At 43.8% G+C, this 20,579-nt stretch overlaps 1 protein-coding gene and 1 long non-coding RNA gene across 2 annotated transcripts; both read left to right on the forward strand.

Annotated features, from left to right (window-relative positions):
* Positions 1-6,117: 6,117 nt before the first annotated feature.
* On the forward strand, positions 6,118-11,975 carry LOC100280285 (pectinesterase). Its single transcript, NM_001153213.1, is given in 2 exon segments — positions 6,118-7,244; positions 10,992-11,975. Coding segments are annotated over 2 exon segments (1,692 nt in total). The 5' UTR covers positions 6,118-6,244; the 3' UTR covers positions 11,684-11,975.
* A 2,147-nt stretch (positions 11,976-14,122) lies between these two features.
* Positions 14,123-18,575, forward strand: LOC109944818 (uncharacterized). Its single transcript, XR_002267998.3, has 2 exons — positions 14,123-14,591; positions 18,317-18,575. It is a non-coding gene; the product is annotated as an uncharacterized lncRNA (long non-coding RNA).
* Positions 18,576-20,579: the final 2,004 nt, after the last annotated feature.

Raw genomic sequence — 20,579 nt, forward strand, 5'->3', positions numbered from 1 at the left:
CATATCTTTGTTGTGGTACTGTTTGCATCTCCTAGCTTATTAATGCTAATAGAATTGAGCTAGTTGATGATTAGATTCAAATGAGAATACATATCTCTAACAAGCTCATTATCCTTCATAGCAAAAGAATTATAATCATTTAATACTAGGCAATGTTTTTGCTCACGTTCATTGGATGTGCCATCATGGAGCTCATGCAACTTTAGCCAAATCTCATTAGCAGTTTTAATGTAAAAACTTGATTAAAAATATCCATGCTAAGAGATTCATACAAGCAATTTTTGGCTCTAGCATTTAAATGAATTTCTTTTTCCTCACTCGTGGTGGGTTTTTCGGGATTCTTGGATGGTTTCATCCCATCATGAGTGACTCTCCAAACACCTAGATCAATGGCCTCTAGGTAACAAGCCATTCTAGCACTATAATATGAGAAGTTAGTGTCATCGAAGTGTGGTGGCTTATGGGTATCCATCCCCTTCCTCTAAAAGACATCGGCTCTTTTAGCGGTGAAGCTAAAGCGTTTCAAATGAGCCAAACCAGGCTCTGATACCACTTGTAGGAAACGGTGACACCTAAGAGGGGGGTGAATTAGGACTTCTAAAACTTTCTCTAAACTAGGCCACAATTAAATTCCTAGAGCAAAACCTGTGTAAATAAATAATCTAGAATGTGCAAACTAGGTTTTGTCTAAGTGTTGCTATCTCTACCGCAATGGCTAAGTTTCAATCCTAAGAGTAAGGTAGAGATGCAAACTCTCGTGGATGACACCGGATTTTTACCGAGCTATCCAGAACCACGCAAGGTTTCGACTAATCCTCGTTGGTGCCCCTACGCAAAGGGTAGCCCACATGAGGGCCAAGCACCACGTTCAAGTAACTTCGTAGAGAGCTGCAGGCCTTCTCCACGCGCAAGTGGTGCTCCGCTTCCGGCTCCTCTCGGACGCTCTCTACCATCTCCACTATCAAGCTTTCGACTGAAATGCCGCAGGCCTCGTTCCCTCAGGTACACGGTGGCGGCCATTACACAAACATGGTTGTCACGGTCTTGCAAGACTCTCGCCTCACTCGGTACAATTACAATGACTCACGCAAGAGCCGAGGGGTTGTGTGGTTTTTCTAAAGTCACACAACTAACTAGGATTCATCTAGAGCAAGCGCTAATGTAGTCTAACTAGCCTAAGCACTTCGCAAATCACCTACGCTAATCACTGAGTGATTCTATTAAGCACTTGGGTGTTTGAGCACTTGGAAATGCCTACAATATGCCTTGGTATGTTGCTTGGGCTCCCACACCTTGAAATGCCCAGTTGGGGGTATTTATAGCCTCCCTTTATAATTGTAGTCGTTGGATAGAAGCAGCAGCTTTATGTCGACGGGCGCACCGGATAGTCCGGTGCACACCGGACATGCACTGTTCACTATCCGGTGCACTAGCCATGTCAACCGACTGTTGGGGTCTGTAGCAGTCGACCGTTGGATCCGACCGTTACTCAGACTGTCTCGTGCACACCGGACAGTCCAGTGCTATAGCCCAAGAGCGCCTGGTGTGGGCCTCTCTGCACAGACTGCCCAGTGTCCCATCGGATAGTTCGGTGCATACCTGACATGTTACTGTTCACTGTACGTACGGTGCACCACCAGTGCGCTGGCTGACTACCCACTTCATGGATGTCTTTGTTGTTTCTTTTGGGCGTCTTTTCCTCTTGAGTCTTAGACTTCTACGCATCTTTTATGTCTTCTTTTGAGGTGTTGCATCCTCAGTGTCTTAGTCCAATCCTCTTTGCATCCTGTGAACTATAAACATAAACACTAGCAAACATATTAGTCCATATGTTATGTTGACCATCAAACACTAAGACCTTTTGATCCAAATGGCCCGGGGTACATTTTCCTTACACATGCAACACCATGTTGGTCATTCACCACCATGTGGCACCTACTCTGCACGCATGTTTGCACTGCCCACATGCCTCCTATGTCACCCGCTTGCACTCCTATGCACGGTGTGCCACCCGTCCGCGCCCCTCTGATGGATGTGTGATGCCATGGCCTGTTGTGTGCCTCTGATCGAGTAGTCAAGCTCAACCCTAGGCTCTCTACATGACTACATGGGCCATGGCCTAGGGGATCTAAAGCCAAAATCCACCCTTGGACTGTTGAATGCCTCATAAAGGAGTGGTGAACTAACGCCACATCACACATGGACTATGGATGACTAGCAATTCACTACTAACCAAAGGAATACCTCTTTGTCATCTTATATGGTGTCTCTTCAACTTATTTCAATTCTTGCATTTATATTCTAGTTCACTTTCCTATAATTTAGCTTGCTCTTGTCACCCCATGACACAAACATCTAGCTAGAAGTAGCATCCTTATGGTCATTTGTATTTCTAGTCAAAAGTTATTAATTGTCTTGTTTTAGTTTCTATCGCTATTTACCCCTTATAGTAACTTCCTAGATCCTTACATACATCATATGCATAGCTTGCATATAGATAAACTAGTTTAGAATCGAACTACAGTCCTGGTTGAGGAACCCCTTTGTCCTATTTTTCCAACCAAAACTGTGTATTTGGGATAAAGACTTTGCCCTTTAGTCCTAGATAAGTAAAGTAGGACTGAAAAGGATCTTTAGTCCCAATTAGTAACACTAACTGAGAATAAAGGGGCCATCGGCATGGACCATAAAGCAAGCACCTTTACTCCAGGTTGTTGTTAAAACCAGGACTAAAGTCTATTTTCTTTTTCCTTTCTTCCTTTTCTTCTTTTATGTTTTTTTATCATTCAACTCTTTTCATTTTAAATAGTTTGTATATGTATTACATGCTATTAATGTATGTTCATATACTATACATATGCTTCAAAATAAGAATGAAACTAATTAACAAGAGTTTGTATATTACAATAAGATCATTCCCACTCATCAAGTCAATACAAACCATGCTAATTTGAATCAAGTCAATACAAATAAGATGTTCAAGTACACACTAAAATTCATGCAAACATAAGTAGATCACCAACTCGGACTACATCATATCATGTATTTTATGAAATATAGGTCATCCATTCTATAGAATAAAATACCATTGATATACGACAACACATAAGTATGAGCACACAATCTACAAACGGTAATTAATGGTGGTTAAGAAGTGCCTAAACTAGGTTCCCTACTAGTCACAAGCAACCTTTTCTAAGATCCTTCTGTAGTAAGTGTTGGTCCAACATTATCTCATTTATAACCCAAATGATAAATTGTCTGGTTTTAGAATGGTTTCAAGGCTATAGCCTGCATAGGATAAGTCACTATACTTAACCTACAAATAAGATGAAAAATGGATATCAGAACCATGTATATGGACATAACAATAAATCTTGATATAAGTTATGAGATCAACTTCGAGTTTACTACATCATTTTGGTTGTTTCAAGCATTCATTATACAAAAGACCACCACATCATGATAGAGGCTCTCATTTATGTCTTGTACCTTCATGGAGGATAATGTAGGTAGATTATACCCAATATTCATAAGTACCCTTAATAGACCATCACAACATATTTTTTCTCTTCTCTCAACCGTCGAAAGCTTACGACCCACCATAAAGTTGTTTGGGTGTTTCGTTGTTTTCGTGAGCCTACACCCAACAGTCTAGTCTCCAACGATATCTTGAGAGTCACACCCATCGAAGATTCCAGGCAATCGAGCGTGGACTCTCGATTTTATGACTGTATTGTTCGTCTAACAAACCATCTCAAAGTTTTATTAGATATATGATGAGGCCATAATCCTAAACTCAAAGGAATTACAATCTATAAAAGTATTAGTGCAACATCTCATTTATGTTAAATATTTTAAAATATTACATATATATAGGAAGGTATATTGTAGTTCTGGCTTTCAAATGGTAGAGGAAGCCCTAGCCGACCTTCTGCGACCTGGTTGGACCGCACCAGCATGTCCACCCACATCCCACATCTGTGTGCACCAGGTCAAACCTCTCCGCCACGCGTCAGTCAAACCCTCGGTCTAACATCTCAACCCCCGCGTGGGACACACGCCTTAAATTGTGGTTCTATTTTTTACGCAAATAGCATAAATACTTCGTGGAAATAGTGTAAATTGTTCATGGAGATATCATAAAAATCTCGCCCAGCCACTGGACCATGTGCACATGCGCAGGCCCATGCATGCATATCCTATTTTTGTGGTAGATCCAGTAATTATGGTAGATCGTGAGAGTTTTTATTGCATGTGCGAAAATTTTAGAAGATATTTTCGTTTCCACTGCATGCTCGCAAAAATAGGATGATTCCATAAATATAGGATCGATCCAATAGCCATGCAGCTAGACTCGTTATAACCAATTTATAATATATATTGATACTAATTATGATATATACTTGGTACACTGCATAAAAATCTGGCAAGCAGTTCACTAGTGAATGCATCTACATGTTTGAGGGTAAAAACCTTCAATTTTGAGCGTAAAATCCATTAGTTATGATCATAAATACCGAGCTAAAGTGAGGGGCGCTAGTAACTCTGATGCCTAGTATTACTAATCATAAAAATCTTCAAGTTGGAGCACATATAATGATAGATAACATCGTAAATGTTCATTCACTCTCAACCATTAGCTCTCACGTCCATGTGACCACCATAAATCAAGGGATTTTATTAGGGGGTTGATTAGAAGAGTTGATTAGGGGGAATTGATTAAACAATTTGATTTTAATGGCATTTACGAACACCATAAATTAAGGGATTCCCTTTTTACTGTGCATGCAAAAAATATGCATGCGGGACATTGGTGGACGCATCCACATGTTTGAGCATAAACATCCTAATTTTAAGCATAAATATTGACATTGGTAAGCATAAAAATCCACAATGTTATAATAATGGTCAGTGTGATATCACGTTTGACATCCCCGTAACAAATGTGCGTGAATTTAGGTGGTTACCATAAAAAATCGAAGCCACGTGAGAGACGTTGTATTCATCATCATAAAAATTCCCAATAGAATGCATAAATAGTGTGCATACAACATAATCATGGAAGGCATAAACGCGGATCGGTGGGAGAACGACGCTGGACGACGACCCTAACGCCACCGGATTGGCGAACATCTCTGAAGCCACCAGATCGAATGTGGTCTTTGTCAAAGGATGCCCGAGACACGCCGGATCAGAGGAGATCATCGTCTTTAGATGCTGTCACGGGCGGTCACCGTCACCATCGCCGCTCGGCATCGGGCCATGGCCGCCGTATACACTCGCGTCGCCGCTCGGCGTCGGGCGGTTGCCGCCGCTCGTGCCTTGTGCAGTTGAGGCCGCCATGACGCTCGCGTCTTGGGGAGCTGCTCGCCGATGTCACCTAGGGCCGCCGCTCACTGACGTTGCCTCGGTCCGCCGCTCGTGCCTCACACCGCCGCTCGCGTCTCGCGCCACATAAAGCCGCCGTTGATGTCCAGCCACCGCTCGCGCCTCAAGCAGTTGTAGCCGCCGTCATGCCCCGAAACCCAATTTCTAGGGGTCTAGGCTATTTTTATAGACGTCTTGGCATGATTCGGCTAATGCCATAAGATAATTTATGCTGATGGGTGGGGGCAAGCTTGCTCGGAGTGCCTATTTCAATTGTTGTCCTAGGCACACAGCCTTGCTGAAAATTGTCCTTCATTATTTGTCCAGCATAGCACAGCACAGCACAAAGCAGTGCAGGTAAGTTACCAGTTTCCCCCTTCTTTCACTTGCTACAGCTCATGGCAAAGAAAAGTTATTTATTAAGGCTAATAGCTTTGAACTGCAGACAACAACATACCTAGCAAACAGCCAGCCACCATGGTTGAGCATGTCAACCTCTGGACTCTGGTTCAGATGACAACAGAACAATGAGCTAGCGAACTCCAGTATACTCTACTCCAGTAGCAATGTAGCATTCCTTTAATTTGTTGTCCATTAACTGACAAGTGACTAAAGACCATCCCTTATTTTTGGCGAGTCCGGCGGATCTCGGTTCCAATTCCAACACCGACACGAAAGGCTCCTACTTGCTGCACATATATAGGTAGGGCCTCTCTACATAGAGATGCATTGCATTGTGCATTGCATTGCATAAACCTCTCGTGGGAAGTGCAAACACCAAATCCGCAATCTATCTATCTATCAGCCATTCAGGCCTGCAGGCTGCAGCTCTCTCCACTGCACACTAGAGCGAGCTGCCACAGACAAGGACACAATGCCACCCATACCCAAGAGAGGCGAGCATCTCCTGGTCCTCCTAATTGTCGCATGCGCTGCCACCGCCGCCACCGCCGCCGGCACCGTCCCCTTCTACCCGTCCGCGGAGTCCGCCGCCGCCGCGCACTGCGACGGCACGCTGTACCCGGAGCTCTGCCTGTCGACACTCGCGGACATCCCGGACCTACACAAGAAGCCGCTCCCGGACGTCATCTGCGCGGCCGTGAACCGCACCGAGGACGTGGTGGTCGCCACGTCCAGCAACTGCTCGTACTACCTGCAGGACAGGTCCCTGTCGGCGCGGGACCGCCTGGCCATCAACGACTGCCTGGAGCTGCTGTCCACCACGATGGACGAGCTCCGCGCCAGCACCGCCGACCTGGCGTCCCCCGCCGGCAGGGGGTCGGCGTCGGCGGGCGTGTCGCAGGGCGCCAGGCGCGCGACGATGGAGCACGTGATGACGGTGCTTTCGGCGGCCATCACCAACCAGTACACCTGCCTCGACGGCTTCGCGTACCAGAGCGGCGGGCGCGTGCGGCGCTACATCGAGCCGACCTTCCACCACGTGTCCCGCATGGTGAGCAACTCGCTGGCCATGGCCAAGAAGCTGCCCGGCGCCGGCGCCTCAGCGGCGCCAGCGCCGCCGCGGCAGCCGTTCACGGGGTACGGGCAGATGGTGAAGGGGTTCCCCCGGTGGGTGCGTCCCGGGGACCGGCGCCTGCTGCAGGCCCCGGCGTCGGCCGTTGCCGCCGACGCGGTGGTGGCCAAGGACGGCAGCGGGGACTACACGACGGTGGCGGCGGCCGTGGCAGCCGCCCCCACCAACTCGAAGAAGCGGCACGTGATCTACATTAAGGCCGGCGCGTACATGGAGAACGTGGAGGTCGGGAAGAAGCACGTCAACCTCATGTTCGTCGGCGACGGCATCGGCAAGACCGTCATCAAGGCCAGCCGCAACGTCGTCGACGGCTACACCACCTTCCGCTCGGCCACAGTCGGTAAGTACACTGCTACTATGTTTGAGTGCTTAATTACATTCTAATTGCTCGCATCGCATCGCGCATTAAATTAAACGACCCGATCCGGTACTGCCTGTTGTGTTGACACCCGAATCCAATTCACCAGTTCATCATTGCAAAAGCGCATGCAGTGTTTGTACTAGTGGGCAGCACCCACTCGCTACTCTGTCCTGAAATTTTTTTTATCTCGGAGCGAAAAGTCAGGGAAGAATTTTTTTTTTTTTGGGGGGGGGGGGGGGGGGGGGGCGTAGAACAACTGCATAAAGTTACCGTAAAAGAGAGATAGAGAGTATAAAAGTATAGGAGGAAGCATGCATACAGGAGTATATCTTAGCTCCTAAGTACTGTAAGTATATTGCCTGTGTTGGCATGGTATTTCACGGGCTGCTAAATTTCTGCCACGAGTGGCAGCAAGCACATGTGCAGCTTTTGCTGCTGCGCTGGTCCAAATAGCACCACCACCGCCGGTCTACCCCACCGATCGATTTGGCTGCTAGCTAGCTTCTTTCGCCGCTGCAATTTCACAGTACAAAGAGCACGAAGCATACCGCGTGTACTAGATTCTTTCGCTTGCCGATTATATACTGTGCGTGCGCGTGCGCGTGCACGCACGACGGCACGAGCGATCGAGCATGCTGAGGAGGGAGAGGAGAAAAGGTGCATGCCAGCGCCACACAGATCCTCCATGCACGAGGACGCGACGTGTCTATCCATCTCTGTCGTCCGTCCGTGAGCCAGAGTGTCGGTGTGTGTAGACGTGCGCGCCAGCATTCCATTCTAGTGCGGGTTTGCTGGCGGCCTGCCTGCCTGCCTGTGACAATCTGACCCCAAAAATAAAATATCACCGGTTCTTTTTTTTTCACTAAGCGCTAAACGCTAATTTGGGAGCTCTATTTTTCCAAATAATTTCTATTTTCACAAGAGGAAATAAACTAATTTACCATGAGAAAATGAAAATCCCTTAGGATAATGTGGTTTCTAATTAGCCCTAATAAGTCCTACTAATTCTCGATTAGTTCTTGTCACGACGTGCTTAGGTAATGTTTATATATTCTAATTGGCGTTCAAAACTATAAACTTTATTTTAGTCTATCCAAAATAAATATTGTCCTCAATTCCAGAACGAAGTGGTTGGCAATATCACTGGCAGTGCACATAGTAATGGCATAAATGCTGCTGTGGTACTGGTAGGTGTAGGGCCGTATATCCCCATCAAGATTAAGTAATAATTAGCCGAGCAGCATCTTCATGCATGTGGCGGGGAGAGCCAGGCAGCCAGGGCCAGGGCCATCGACGAATTGAAAGGCGGGGCGCTATGTATGTAGTACGTACATTGTACACGATACATACATTATTGGCTGCTCAGATCGCACTAGTACTAGCCTCCCCACACGCTGCATATGCGGCACACACACAGATCAGAAAATAATTAAATCTGGCTATACCTGTCCAAGATCACGTCCTTAATTAATCTTCCGGACCAGCCACCGGCACCAGCATTGTACTGCGTGCTGCACGCTAGCTACCTAGCTTTTGTGCATATATACGCACAAGAGAACGGACAACACCGGTATATAATATATATACATATATATAGTACAGCAGTGGTGCAGTTGATAGCCAGTAATGTAAAAACTATACTAGTGTCAGTGTATGCATGATGGAATCCTGCAATTAAATTTTGCTAGTAAAGCAATGTGAAACTATATATACAGATGTGTTGCTGCATGCGCAGACGAAAGGAACGGCACCCGTACGTGACTATATATAGCTACAGTATACCACAGTACACGATCATGGCATGGGAGTCGTTAGTATACGGAACATAGCATGCATGTGCGCCCTCACCGTACTGTTCCGGACGTATACAGATATACGCATAGGCATGCATGCCATTTAGACCGACTCCCACAAGAATGTCAAAAAATATATCCTTCTCTACTGCCCTATATATCTAAAAAAAGATTACTTTTCTATCTATAAATTTCAACGCTGTTCTCTAAAGCATCCTATATATATATATATAGAGAGAGAACACTCGTTGATATCCTCTGTATATTAATCGGAGAGTCTCTCTTTTCTTATTATCCATTTGTTTTTATACTTTAAACAACAGATTAATAAAAAAGTGGAATCTATATATAGAGGAATGTGTAGAGGAGGGATATAGAAGACATGTGGTTTAGAGACAGCTTTACATTTTACTCCTACTGTAGTACAGAGTACCGGTACTACAGTAGTGCCCAGGGGCCGAGGGCCCATTGTGGCTACGTATAGCTCAAGCCATACCTAATTGAGAAAGGTGATAATAGTCACAAATCATATAATCCATAATTCGCCTTTTAAGTATTAAGAAGTCATTTAAGTAGAATGATAGGCAAATTCAATTGTCTAGGTCTCCAAGACCCACCTAGCAAAATTATCAGTATAACATTGTATTATCAAATTTTTACCGTGCACATGTTTCTTAACAATTTATTCTCATTTTACATAATGTTCTACTTTTATATATGTTTGTGCATTTTTATTCTGCAATTTAATTAGTTGTGTGCTAAATATTATACGACGTAGAGCCATACCAAAAAAAAAATTATACGTCGTCCGCCACTGGTAGTGCCATTCATAAACAGGACAGTCTATACGTACGTACTGCGTTCTTGTCTGCTGCTAAAATTAACTACACTGTGCGAACGAAGAAGTCGGTGCTTACCATGTCACCCGTAGCATCGTGCTATCTGTACCCGACTAGGACGGGCCATGCAACGGCTGCATCCGGCATGCGCCGCGGCCCGCAGACGTACGCGGCGCCCGCGGCCTGCCTCGTGCGCGTCCGCATCCTGCCGGCATGTGGGGCCGCGCACAGCTTCTTTGCATGCAGCCGCTAGTCGTCGACCCGTCCCGTCCCGTCCCTTTCGCCCTGCTGGCCTGGGTGGCCCTGCCGTCGATGATTGCGGACTGAATGCGATTGAAAAGCTCTCAATCTGACCGGGGCGTTATCTGTATAACGCCGGATCTTTTCTCCCTTTGTAAAAAACTAGCAAAAAAAAAAACTGTAGGAACAGTATGTAGTTCGGTCATCCGGACGGACACAATCGAAGCTCCAAAAAAATACTGTATTAAAAATTCACGTCATACATTGCTATTTATTTTGGGATCTAACTGATCTATAACGTGCCAACTACGAATGACAAATAATTCCTAGGAATCTAATTGAATTAGGATTTTTACGAAACGAATTATAAATTGGGACGGAAGAAGTATTAAATATATAAATAAAAGAATGCCGTTGGATCAAACTATAGTTCTTAGCAAACAAAGGTGGGTTCTAGGTGCTATTGAATCGTTCCACGTGCCACTATATTAAACATGGGCTAACAATCTAGGGTATATAATTGTTGGGCCATGTAATTTCGTAACTAAAATGAGCTAAAAGCGCCTTTATTTATCTTTGTAGTCATACAATATATAGATACTATGAATGCCTATTTTGTTGTAAAATTTTAAGAATTACCCCATATGTTTTTACACACACAAAAATATGTATTTTGTTGTGAAATATGTGTTTTCCACACAAAAAAAGAGATTTGTATTGAGAAAACGTTGCAAAAATTCATAGATTTGAGATAATATAATGTCGAAGAAATATTAAAAAATATGTATATACATTGAAGTCCTGGCAAAATTAAGTTGTGCTTGCGTGATGATTGTGTTTGTTGTGGGATGCAGCTGTGGTGGGCAACAACTTCTTGGCCCGCGACCTGACGATCGAGAACTCGGCCGGGCCGTCGAAGCACCAGGCGGTGGCGCTCCGCGTGGGGGCGGACCTGTCGGCGTTCTACCGGTGCAGCTTCGTGGGGTACCAGGACACTCTGTACGTGCACTCGCTGCGGCAGTTCTTCCGCGACTGCGACGTCTACGGCACCATCGACTTCGTGTTCGGCAACGCGGCCGTGGTGCTGCAGGGCTGCAACCTGTACGCGCGCAAGCCGCTGCCGAACCAGAGCAACATCTTCACGGCGCAGGGGCGGGAGGACCCCAACCAGAACACGGGCATCTCCATCCAGAGGTGCAAGGTGGCGGCGGCGGCCGACCTCGCCGCCGCCCAGTCCTCCACCAAGACCTACCTGGGCCGCCCATGGAAGCAGTACTCCCGCACGGTGTACCTGCAGTCGGAGCTGGACTCGCTGGTCGACCCGGCCGGCTGGCTCGAGTGGAACGGCAGCTTCGCGCTCGACACGCTCTACTACGGCGAGTACATGAACACGGGGCCCGGCGCCGGCACGTCCGGGCGGGTCAAGTGGAAGGGGTACCGCGTCATCACCAGCGCCGCCGAGGCCAGCGCCTTCACCGTTGGCAACTTCATCGACGGCGACCTCTGGCTCGCCGGCACGTCCATCCCCTTCACCACCGGCTTGTGAGCGCGCGGCGGTATGTATACGAGGGGTTTCACGGCAAGGGATGACAATAAACCAAATTGGCGGCGGCGGAAGTTCGTCGTTTGTACGTTCGTTCATTTCAATCAGAGCTAAAAAAAAGGCACCGTATCGATCCGGTCGATCGTGTTACTGTAGTTGATTATTTTGTGCTTGGGGACGCAGGCCAATATATTTATTTAATTTAACCGTCCCATATATATGTACACGTGCTTGTTATGATTCGGTGTATTATTTATATGTATTGATACGGTATCAATATATAATTAATAATGATACGGGTTCTAATAACGCACAGTACTTTTCCGTATATTTTCAGCCCGCCTATATGGTAGTGGGACAGGTTCTCTACTGCATGCTGAATAGGAGTGAGTACGCAGGGCTGCAGTGCTCACGGCTCATGAACAAATGCATCCTGCCTTGCGCGTGCATGCACCTAACCATGGATGGATTTGTGTGCTTGCCATGTGTTAGCCTCAAAATGAGAAGCGGACCGTGGTGTTACGATAATTAAAATCTTGGCATATCATAATCTGTACTTGCAATAACTTGTTTGATATATCTAGAATGTATTTACTAGGTCAAAAATTTTCAAAAGTGTGATGATTATGTATTAATTATAGGACTTAGTTTGACAACCTTGCTCGACTTAAATGGGAGTAAATCGTCTCTTAAGCAAGTGACAAGTTTGTTTGAAGTCTTCAAGTGCTAAAGGTAACACTTAGAACTTAGAGCAACTTTGCTTTCTAAGGTAGGTCAAGTGGAAGAATTATTTGAGGGGCGGGATTAACCTCAAAACCCTAAGTGAGATTTGAAAACCTTGTTGGAATTATGGATAAACAAAACTTCGGTTTTCATTCAGATTTGAAAAGCTGAAAATAATATAAACTAGTCAACTTTGAACCCTTGTAACTTTTGTTCTATAAACAGTTTGAAAATGATTACTATAACAGAGCTATAGAGCTACATGAGGAGTATCAGTTTGGTTAAGTCACTTATCCCTAAAGATATTGGGAACTTGGATAAAAACTGGTTTAAAGTAGAGATGTCAGAAAGTGTGGATTTCAGACTTAGTGAAAACTTAGGGTCTAAATTTCAGTGTTTAGTGCAAATTTTGGGCCTTTGTAATTTGGAATCCTTGTGGTTTTAGTTAATGGTCACTATGTCAAACTTGTATATGAACTTTAGGAGTATAATCTTTATTAAGAAACTTGTCCCTAAAACTATATGCTACTAGGAGAAAAGTTCGTCCAAAAAGGGGTTGACAGATTTCTGAGTTTTCATATTGAAAACAGTAACTGAACTGATTTTCAGTGTTTTGAGTGTTGTTTTAAAGCCTACTTGCGCCTAATCCATAAGGTTGTGAACTGTGATGTTTATAAAGGAAGTGAAGAACATATGTTGGTGAACAACTTTCATTAAGTGGATATAGCTTGATTCTACACAAAAAGTGGAGAAAAGGTTGGCTTAAGTTGGATTGTCAGGTTAGCTGTGATTGAGTTTGTTCAGTTCACTAAACTCTAAAAATCAGTAAATGGTGCAAAGTTTGGAGCTCAGTTGTGACCAAATCATGGGGTTTTGGACTAATAACTATATAGCAAAGTTGGATACCAAAGTATGGTGAGCAAGTTTTCTTAAGTAAGATAGAATTGGTTCTACAGAAACTTGGGAGTAAAATACCTCCAAACTTCGGCTGTCAAACTTAGGTTATGCTGATTTAGTTGACTGTTGCTGAGAGGAATTGTGCGTTTTTACCCACCTTTAGAGCTATGTGGTAATTAGTCCATCGAGATTTTGGTTAAGGTTTTTATAACAAAGTGAAATACTAAGTAAAGGGAAACAAATTGGATGCAAAGAGTTGCCTTCCTATTGTGTAGGATTCAGAGTAAAAGGGGTGGCAAAACCCTCTTTCATACTCAATATTGTGTTGTTTCAGACATCGAAACTGAACTTTTAGTGTTTTTCTCAACCTCGAATCACCATAACTTTTGTTCTATATGTTTTCAGTTATGGGTTTGTATATAAAACTGGTAGAGCTATGAATAGAGAATAATTGTCGTGAAGAGAGAGTGGTCTGTTACTAGAGAAATTGGCAGATCAAATGCATTGAACAGTGAGGTGAGAAAAAGGAGCAGTAGGCTGATGCTATTGAGATCAAGGTGGCATTTGGATTCTAAAGAAAAATTTCCCTCTCTGTTGTTCACTTGTGAGTATAGATGAAGATAAGGGTGAAGTACATAGCTTAAGTGCTAGGAGCTTCTCTCCACCGTAAATATCCAGTTTGCACTGGCTTGGGAGCAGTGAACTGTGGGACATTTATTGGTTTTGTTTGCTATCTGCACTAGGGGGCAAAGGAGGTACTTATGTGTATAGATGAGATGAATATGAAGTACATAAATAAGGTCTGGAGACATCCCCCTCTGCATGACAGAATATCCAGTCCTTGAATCAATTTGAGCATATCCCCTAGTACAGTGAATATCAGTTTTGTTTGCTAGCTACAAGACTGGACAAAACTGATATTTCAGTTGAGTTGTGCTGAGCCAACAAGGTATTGGTGCATGGTTGCCATGTGTGTTTGAGCTCACATCGTGCTGGCACCCTGAGAATTCTTCATCGCAATGAGATAAACAAGTCAAGTGAACCTGCCCTAGCCCTATCCTTTTATTTCAGTGCTGTTCTAGTGATCCAGCTCTAGTTGTTCCTCTGGTGTCTCTGTGGTCTGTGTTGCAAGCCAAAGCTCTTCTCCCCAGCCACCAAGTTAGCTCTCTCCAATTCATCAAGTGCCACTCCATTATCTGGTGACCAAAGCAGCCATCCTTCCACCTCACCGTGGCCAAGGATCTTCGAGAGGTGTTTCGGCCATGTTGTGCCTGTTCTCTACTCCTCACAGGTCAGTGAAGTTCACATGATTTGTTGCTTGAACTCTACCGCGGTTAATTTCCTTAAACGTGCTCACGACATCGTGGTTTGGCGTCAGGGATAGCCTCACCGCCGACAGGTTAAACCATGTCGTTCTCGGCCGGTTTCGTGTGAGCACCGTAGTTGTGGTAGATCCTTGTTGCTCCCTGCGTCGAAATTTGAAACTCTATTGTGCGGTGGCCATAGAATTGAGCTTATCGGATTCCCTGTTCCGCCGCCGTCGTCGGTGGCGTTGTTCTAGGGTCCCCGTGGTCGAATTGAGCATGTGCCTAGGTTCGTCGAGGGTCAGGAGTCGCGTGGGTATGATCGCCGTCATGGCCGATCAAGCGCCAGGTCGCTAGAGTTGTGCGCGGCGGCATCGGGGCTAAGAATTTGTAAAACGAAGGAAGCCAGAGGACCTAAGCAAAACTGTCAGTGACACCAACCAAAAGTGGCTCAGGCTCGTTTTAGTTTGTTCAGCGCGGCGGGGTTCTTTGTGCAAAAGCGCGCACGGGGGCGCGCTGTCCGCCAGCAGTGGGCCAGATCAACCCAGAGTTGGGCCGGCTGGACTAGTCCTGACCTAGGACTGTTCATTGTTTTTATTTTTCTTTTATCTGAGAGCTTGTCAATTGTGCCAAAAATAATTGAGAAAATTTTGTAGGGTGTCTAAAATAGTGAGCTCTCCGGTAAAAATATTATTAAGATTTTTGTGGTAGTTAGAAAATATTAAGTGAATTAAAGGTGTTCTTGGAAGGCCTATTTGGATTTTAGAAATAAAAGTACAGTGCCAAAAATGATGAAAATTTGTGGGTAACCTTGTTTTGGTCAGTGGAACACTTGGTAAAAGTTTGGGACTGTTTGGAAGCATTTTGATTAGAAAGACTTGCAAGGTCCAGAATAGATTAGATAAAATCTTAATGCAAAGTGGATTAGTGATTTGGAAAGGGAATAAGTTTAGTGAAGCCTGGTCTTTGGATGAAGGAACAAGAGTGCCTAGTGGGATCTAGATTTTTAGTGTAGTTAGAAGTGCCTGAAATGTGTTTATGTGAATTTAGTAACAAGAGCAGAGCACTACAAATTGTAGGAAAATGTGTGTAAGCTTAACTTGGGAATATGATAGCCGTTCAACATGTCCGCTACACCGGCATCAGCATCATAATCCTCGACTCGTTGTCTCACCACCTCTTCTTTCGTACGATGCGCTTCACCAAGAAATATCCACCGAGTATAGTCTCGCGTAAATCCATTCTTCCAAATATGTTCTACCGTGACCTTTATTATTTTCTTTTCCTATTGGCACATTTGCTGCACGGACATGGGACTAGACTCGCTCCTTTAGCAGCTTCGCCAAATGCTCGTTCCATGAAAGCATCGGTCTTCCTAATCCATTTAGGGGTGACATCCTTTCATCCTACACAGCTCGTGTACATCCACTCACGGTCCTCCATACTCTAACATATATAACTGAGTATAGTTTAATATAAACATGTAATGTATGTACACTACGTTCCTACCATATAATAGGTGAGGATAGGTCCTAATCCCACCTAAGGTTGCATACATGGGGTTAGTTTACATGCTTTACTTCGATCCTAGACATAATTTCGGCAACACCTCCCCGTTGTTCTCCGGATACACGTCCTGGCAGCGAGAGTGTGTATCCGGAGAACAACCGGGAGGTGACACCGAAAATCTATCTCGAACCGGAGTAGAGCATGGAAACTAACCCTATCTACGCAACCGCGGGCTGTCCAAAAAACGTGGATAATTCAAAATAGATACAGTTATAGATATGCAAAGATCTGCATATCTACACCATAACTCTTTCGAACGGGAGACGCCTAATTGAGTTACATGATCTATGACCATGATACGGAAAATCGAGGTTATACCTAGGGTGGCGGTGAAGTCGGGCTAGTGGTGCTGTGGCGGGTCAGTGTAGTGGCAACGCGACGCGGTGCAGGCAGACTCGCAGCAGCGAGGAAGACCTCTGCAAAAAAAATAAACATAAGCCTATCAACAAAAAATCGGCAACACCTCCCCCATACAGGGAAGTTTCCAAAACCTGTAAATAAAAGTAACAACATGATGACGAACGTTCACATATGTTTCAACGGCACGATAGCCAAAAATCACATATATATTTTCAATCCATGTCGCAGAATATCAAACCACATCTAATCAACATTTCTATCCACACAAACATTGGTCTCACACAAAAAGGCACATGTCACAAATCTATACATCAAATATATGAGAACACCTGAATATTGCCCACAAAAGTTTTATAATTTTCATGTGAAGGCCTTCATAGAAGTTTTATGATTTTCATGTGAAGGCCGGCTAGATTTCTATACAAAGTGCGTGATAATTTTCATAAAACAGTGTCAAATTTTTATCATATTTTGTATATATGATATCATGACATGTCGACAAGTTTCACGATTTCTGATTTTGTTTGTGTTTTATACAATTTTAAAACATCTGGATCGCAAGTTCGCGATCATGTTTCATGAGCATGGTTTTCGAAAATTCCAATCTATTTCTGAAATAGGTCGTAACTTGTGCTAAATAACATGAATACCATTTTTCATTCGCAGTTTTCCATTTTTCAAGTGACTTACAGTTCAAATCTGAATTATCCGAAGAAATTCAATTAAATGAACTAAATCTATTAGTTATAGCAAACACTTTGATAATTATGCCAAAATCGAACATGTAGGTCTATATACTATAGGAACACACCAAAAAAGGTTTGGGGAAAAAAGAAAAAAAAATTATACATTGCTGAGTGTCAAGCAAAGAGGGCTTAAAGTGGACAATCTGTATGTAATCTTGTCATAGGAGAATATCTTAGGTCACACTAATGCATGTTGTCATTTTTATAACAGGATAGGCTACATCAAAATGAGGGCTCAATTTTTTTGTGTGGGGCTCATATAAAACAGATCTTTTGTGATTAAGGGGTGTTTGTTTGGGATTATGATCTGCCTAGATTATATAAGTCAACAATCCTTATATAATCTAGGCAGATCATAATCCCAAACAAACACCTCCAAAGTCCATGTATTATCGTCTTATCAATGATGGTATAAAGACTACACAAGCAATATGCAATATGAATTAATTCCTCTCAAGATAATTATCTTCATGCATTTTTTAAAATGAAGTAATTTCGCTAACAAGGAATGATAGTGTTTAATGAATGTCAGGGATATATTGGCTTTGGTTTTAAGCTAACGGGCAACTACACACCAGGAGAATCTTAGTAAAGGATACGTAGTGATACCCTGCCAGATCACCTAGATAGTGATCAATGGGGAGTAGCGCTCCTCGGGCATAAAGGGAATCACGGCTCGTGGGTGAAGTGTGCAACCTTTACAGAGTGTTAGAAAATGGTATATTAGTCGTGCTCACGATTATGAGTAGCCTTGGGAGCTCCTTTTATTAGAGTTACTCCAGATACTTTTATGATGATGCTTGATGTTGATGGTTATAATTATGGTTTATGGTATTTCCTCTTGGAGGGAGTGCCATTCGGGTAATAACTCGGGATTATTATTAAAACTTGCTTTCTACTAGTAATAAATACCTGACCAACTAAAAGCAATCTCTTTAAGCTTAACCCCACATACAACTAGCCCACTTTAGTCAAACGAGACATTTGCTAAGTACATTGATGTGTACTCACCCTTGCTTAAAAACACCAAATCCCAGGTTGTCTCCATTGCAACAAGTGCTTAGGAGAAGATGAAGACAACATTGAGGACTTTCAGGAGTTTCAGGACTTCGACGAGTTTTAGAATAGATTAGTGACAAATTCCCAGTCAGCTGCCTGTAAAGGCCTTATCGTACTGTGTTTCGTTTAGCACTTTGATTATGACTTAATAACTTTGTGGATGTTTCAGACATCATGATGTAATAAAGTACTTATTTCCTCTATTATTTTGAGCAATGTGTGTGTTGGGGGCCTTCATCTTCCGAATGTCCTAAAAAACACGGCTAACCATTTGTTATCATCATGTTGTCAAGCATTACAGGAGCTTCGGAACTAGAATAGCTTCGATACGGAACAATGGAAGAGCAACGAAGGTAGCTTCGTCATAATAACGCAAGAAGATGATGCAAGGAGAATGTGTCATCTTAAACACTGAGAGCAAAAGATAGTATTGTCCTTGTATTATTTGTAAACCCAGTGTGTAATCTCTAAGGGCATAAATATAATACCGTACGAAGTTGTACGACTCCCTATAAATAGACGAACAGTGCCCTGCATAAAGTACCTTTTTGGAGGCCCGAAAAATTGTTGTGTGTAATCTTCTCTTTGCCTCACCTTCGCTCTAAACCATTTTTCTAGAGACGAATGTATGTTTATAAACTTAATATATGAAGGAGGAGAAATATCCTATTGATATGTAAGATGAATCATCATGCTTAAACGCAATATCTTTCATATATGTTCATTTATTCATTTATAATAATAAATAATAATTCCCTAATGAAATCTTAGCCTTCGTCTTCGAAGGGGTCATTCCAAAGGGGTCATCACTTGAATACGAAGGCTTACCATCTCTTTTTAATACTATGTTGCTTTGTTTTTTATTGTGTATAGCAATCGAGAACGAGTGGCCAACAGTGTGGTGATGTCCAATTATGTAATCGTTGTCTACGTGAATTTCTGATCCTGGCACGTATATGGTTCGCATTCGGTTTACCTTCCAAAACCGGGTATGACATGTGGCTTTAGTATATCTATGGGAATAACATTTGCGCTACATCTACCATTATTTTATGCGCAAACTTTATGATTTTTGTGATCATAAATACAACACAACAGAGTTATCAACATCTCTCACTCTGGCTCTGTTTTTACAGTCAAAACTGAGGATTTTTACGCTTATAACTGAAGATTTTTACGCTCAAACCTGGATGGCGATGAAGAGTCGGTCTCGTAGTAGACCACTTTCTTCATCTTCTTTTTCTTTTCGCCGCTTCGACACGACTTGTCGTGTGAAGGGGATCCCTTCACCTTGTTGCTGGACTCCCCGGATGGAGCCTTCCCATGGCTTGTGGCGGGCTTCTCGCCGGTCACCATCTCCTTCTTGGCGTGATCTCCCGACATCACTTCGAGCGGTTAGGCTCTAATAAAGTATCGTGCTCTGATACCAATTGAAAGTCACCTAGAGGGGGGTGAATATGCAATCTGAAATTTATAAAGTTTAAGAACAACTACAAGTCGGGGTTAGCGTTAGAAATATAATCGAGTCCGAAAGAGAGGGCGAAAACAAATCACAAGCAAATAAGGCGGATGACACGGTGATTTTTTTACCGAGGTTCGATTGTTGCAAACCTACTCCCCGTTGAGGTGGTCACAAAGACCGGGTCTCTTTCAACCCTTTCCCTCTCCCAAACGGTCACCTAGACCGAGTGAGCTTCTCTTCTCAATCAATCGGGACACTAAGTCCCCACAAGGACCACCACACAATTGGTGTCCTTGCCTTGATTACAATTGAGTTGGAAACAAGAAAGAAGGAAGAAGAAAAGTGATCCAAGCGCAAGAACTCAAAGGAACACAAATGTCACTCTCTCTAGTCACTATTTGATTGGAATGAACTTTGGACTTGGGAGAGGATTTGATCTCTTGTTTGTGTCTTGTAATGAAGTCTAGAGCTCTTGTATGAGGTTTGATGGCTGAAAACATGGATGCATTGAAGTGTGGTGGTTGGGGGGTATTTATAGCCCCAACCACCAAGTTGACCGTTGGTGAAGGCTTCTGTCGTATGGCACACCGGACAGTCCGGTGCGCCAGCCACGTCACCAGGGCGTTAGGGTTCGACCGTTGGAGCTTCTGACAAGTGGGCCACCGGATAGTCCAGTGGTGCACCGGACAGTCACTATTCACTGTCCGGTGCACCTTCTGCGCCTGCTCTGACTTCTGCGCGCGCAGTCACACACTGTAGCGTGTCACTGTAGCGTTGCA

Source organism: Zea mays, chromosome 3, assembly GCF_902167145.1.
Source record: "Zea mays cultivar B73 chromosome 3, Zm-B73-REFERENCE-NAM-5.0, whole genome shotgun sequence".
Taxonomy (NCBI): domain Eukaryota; kingdom Viridiplantae; phylum Streptophyta; class Magnoliopsida; order Poales; family Poaceae; genus Zea; species Zea mays.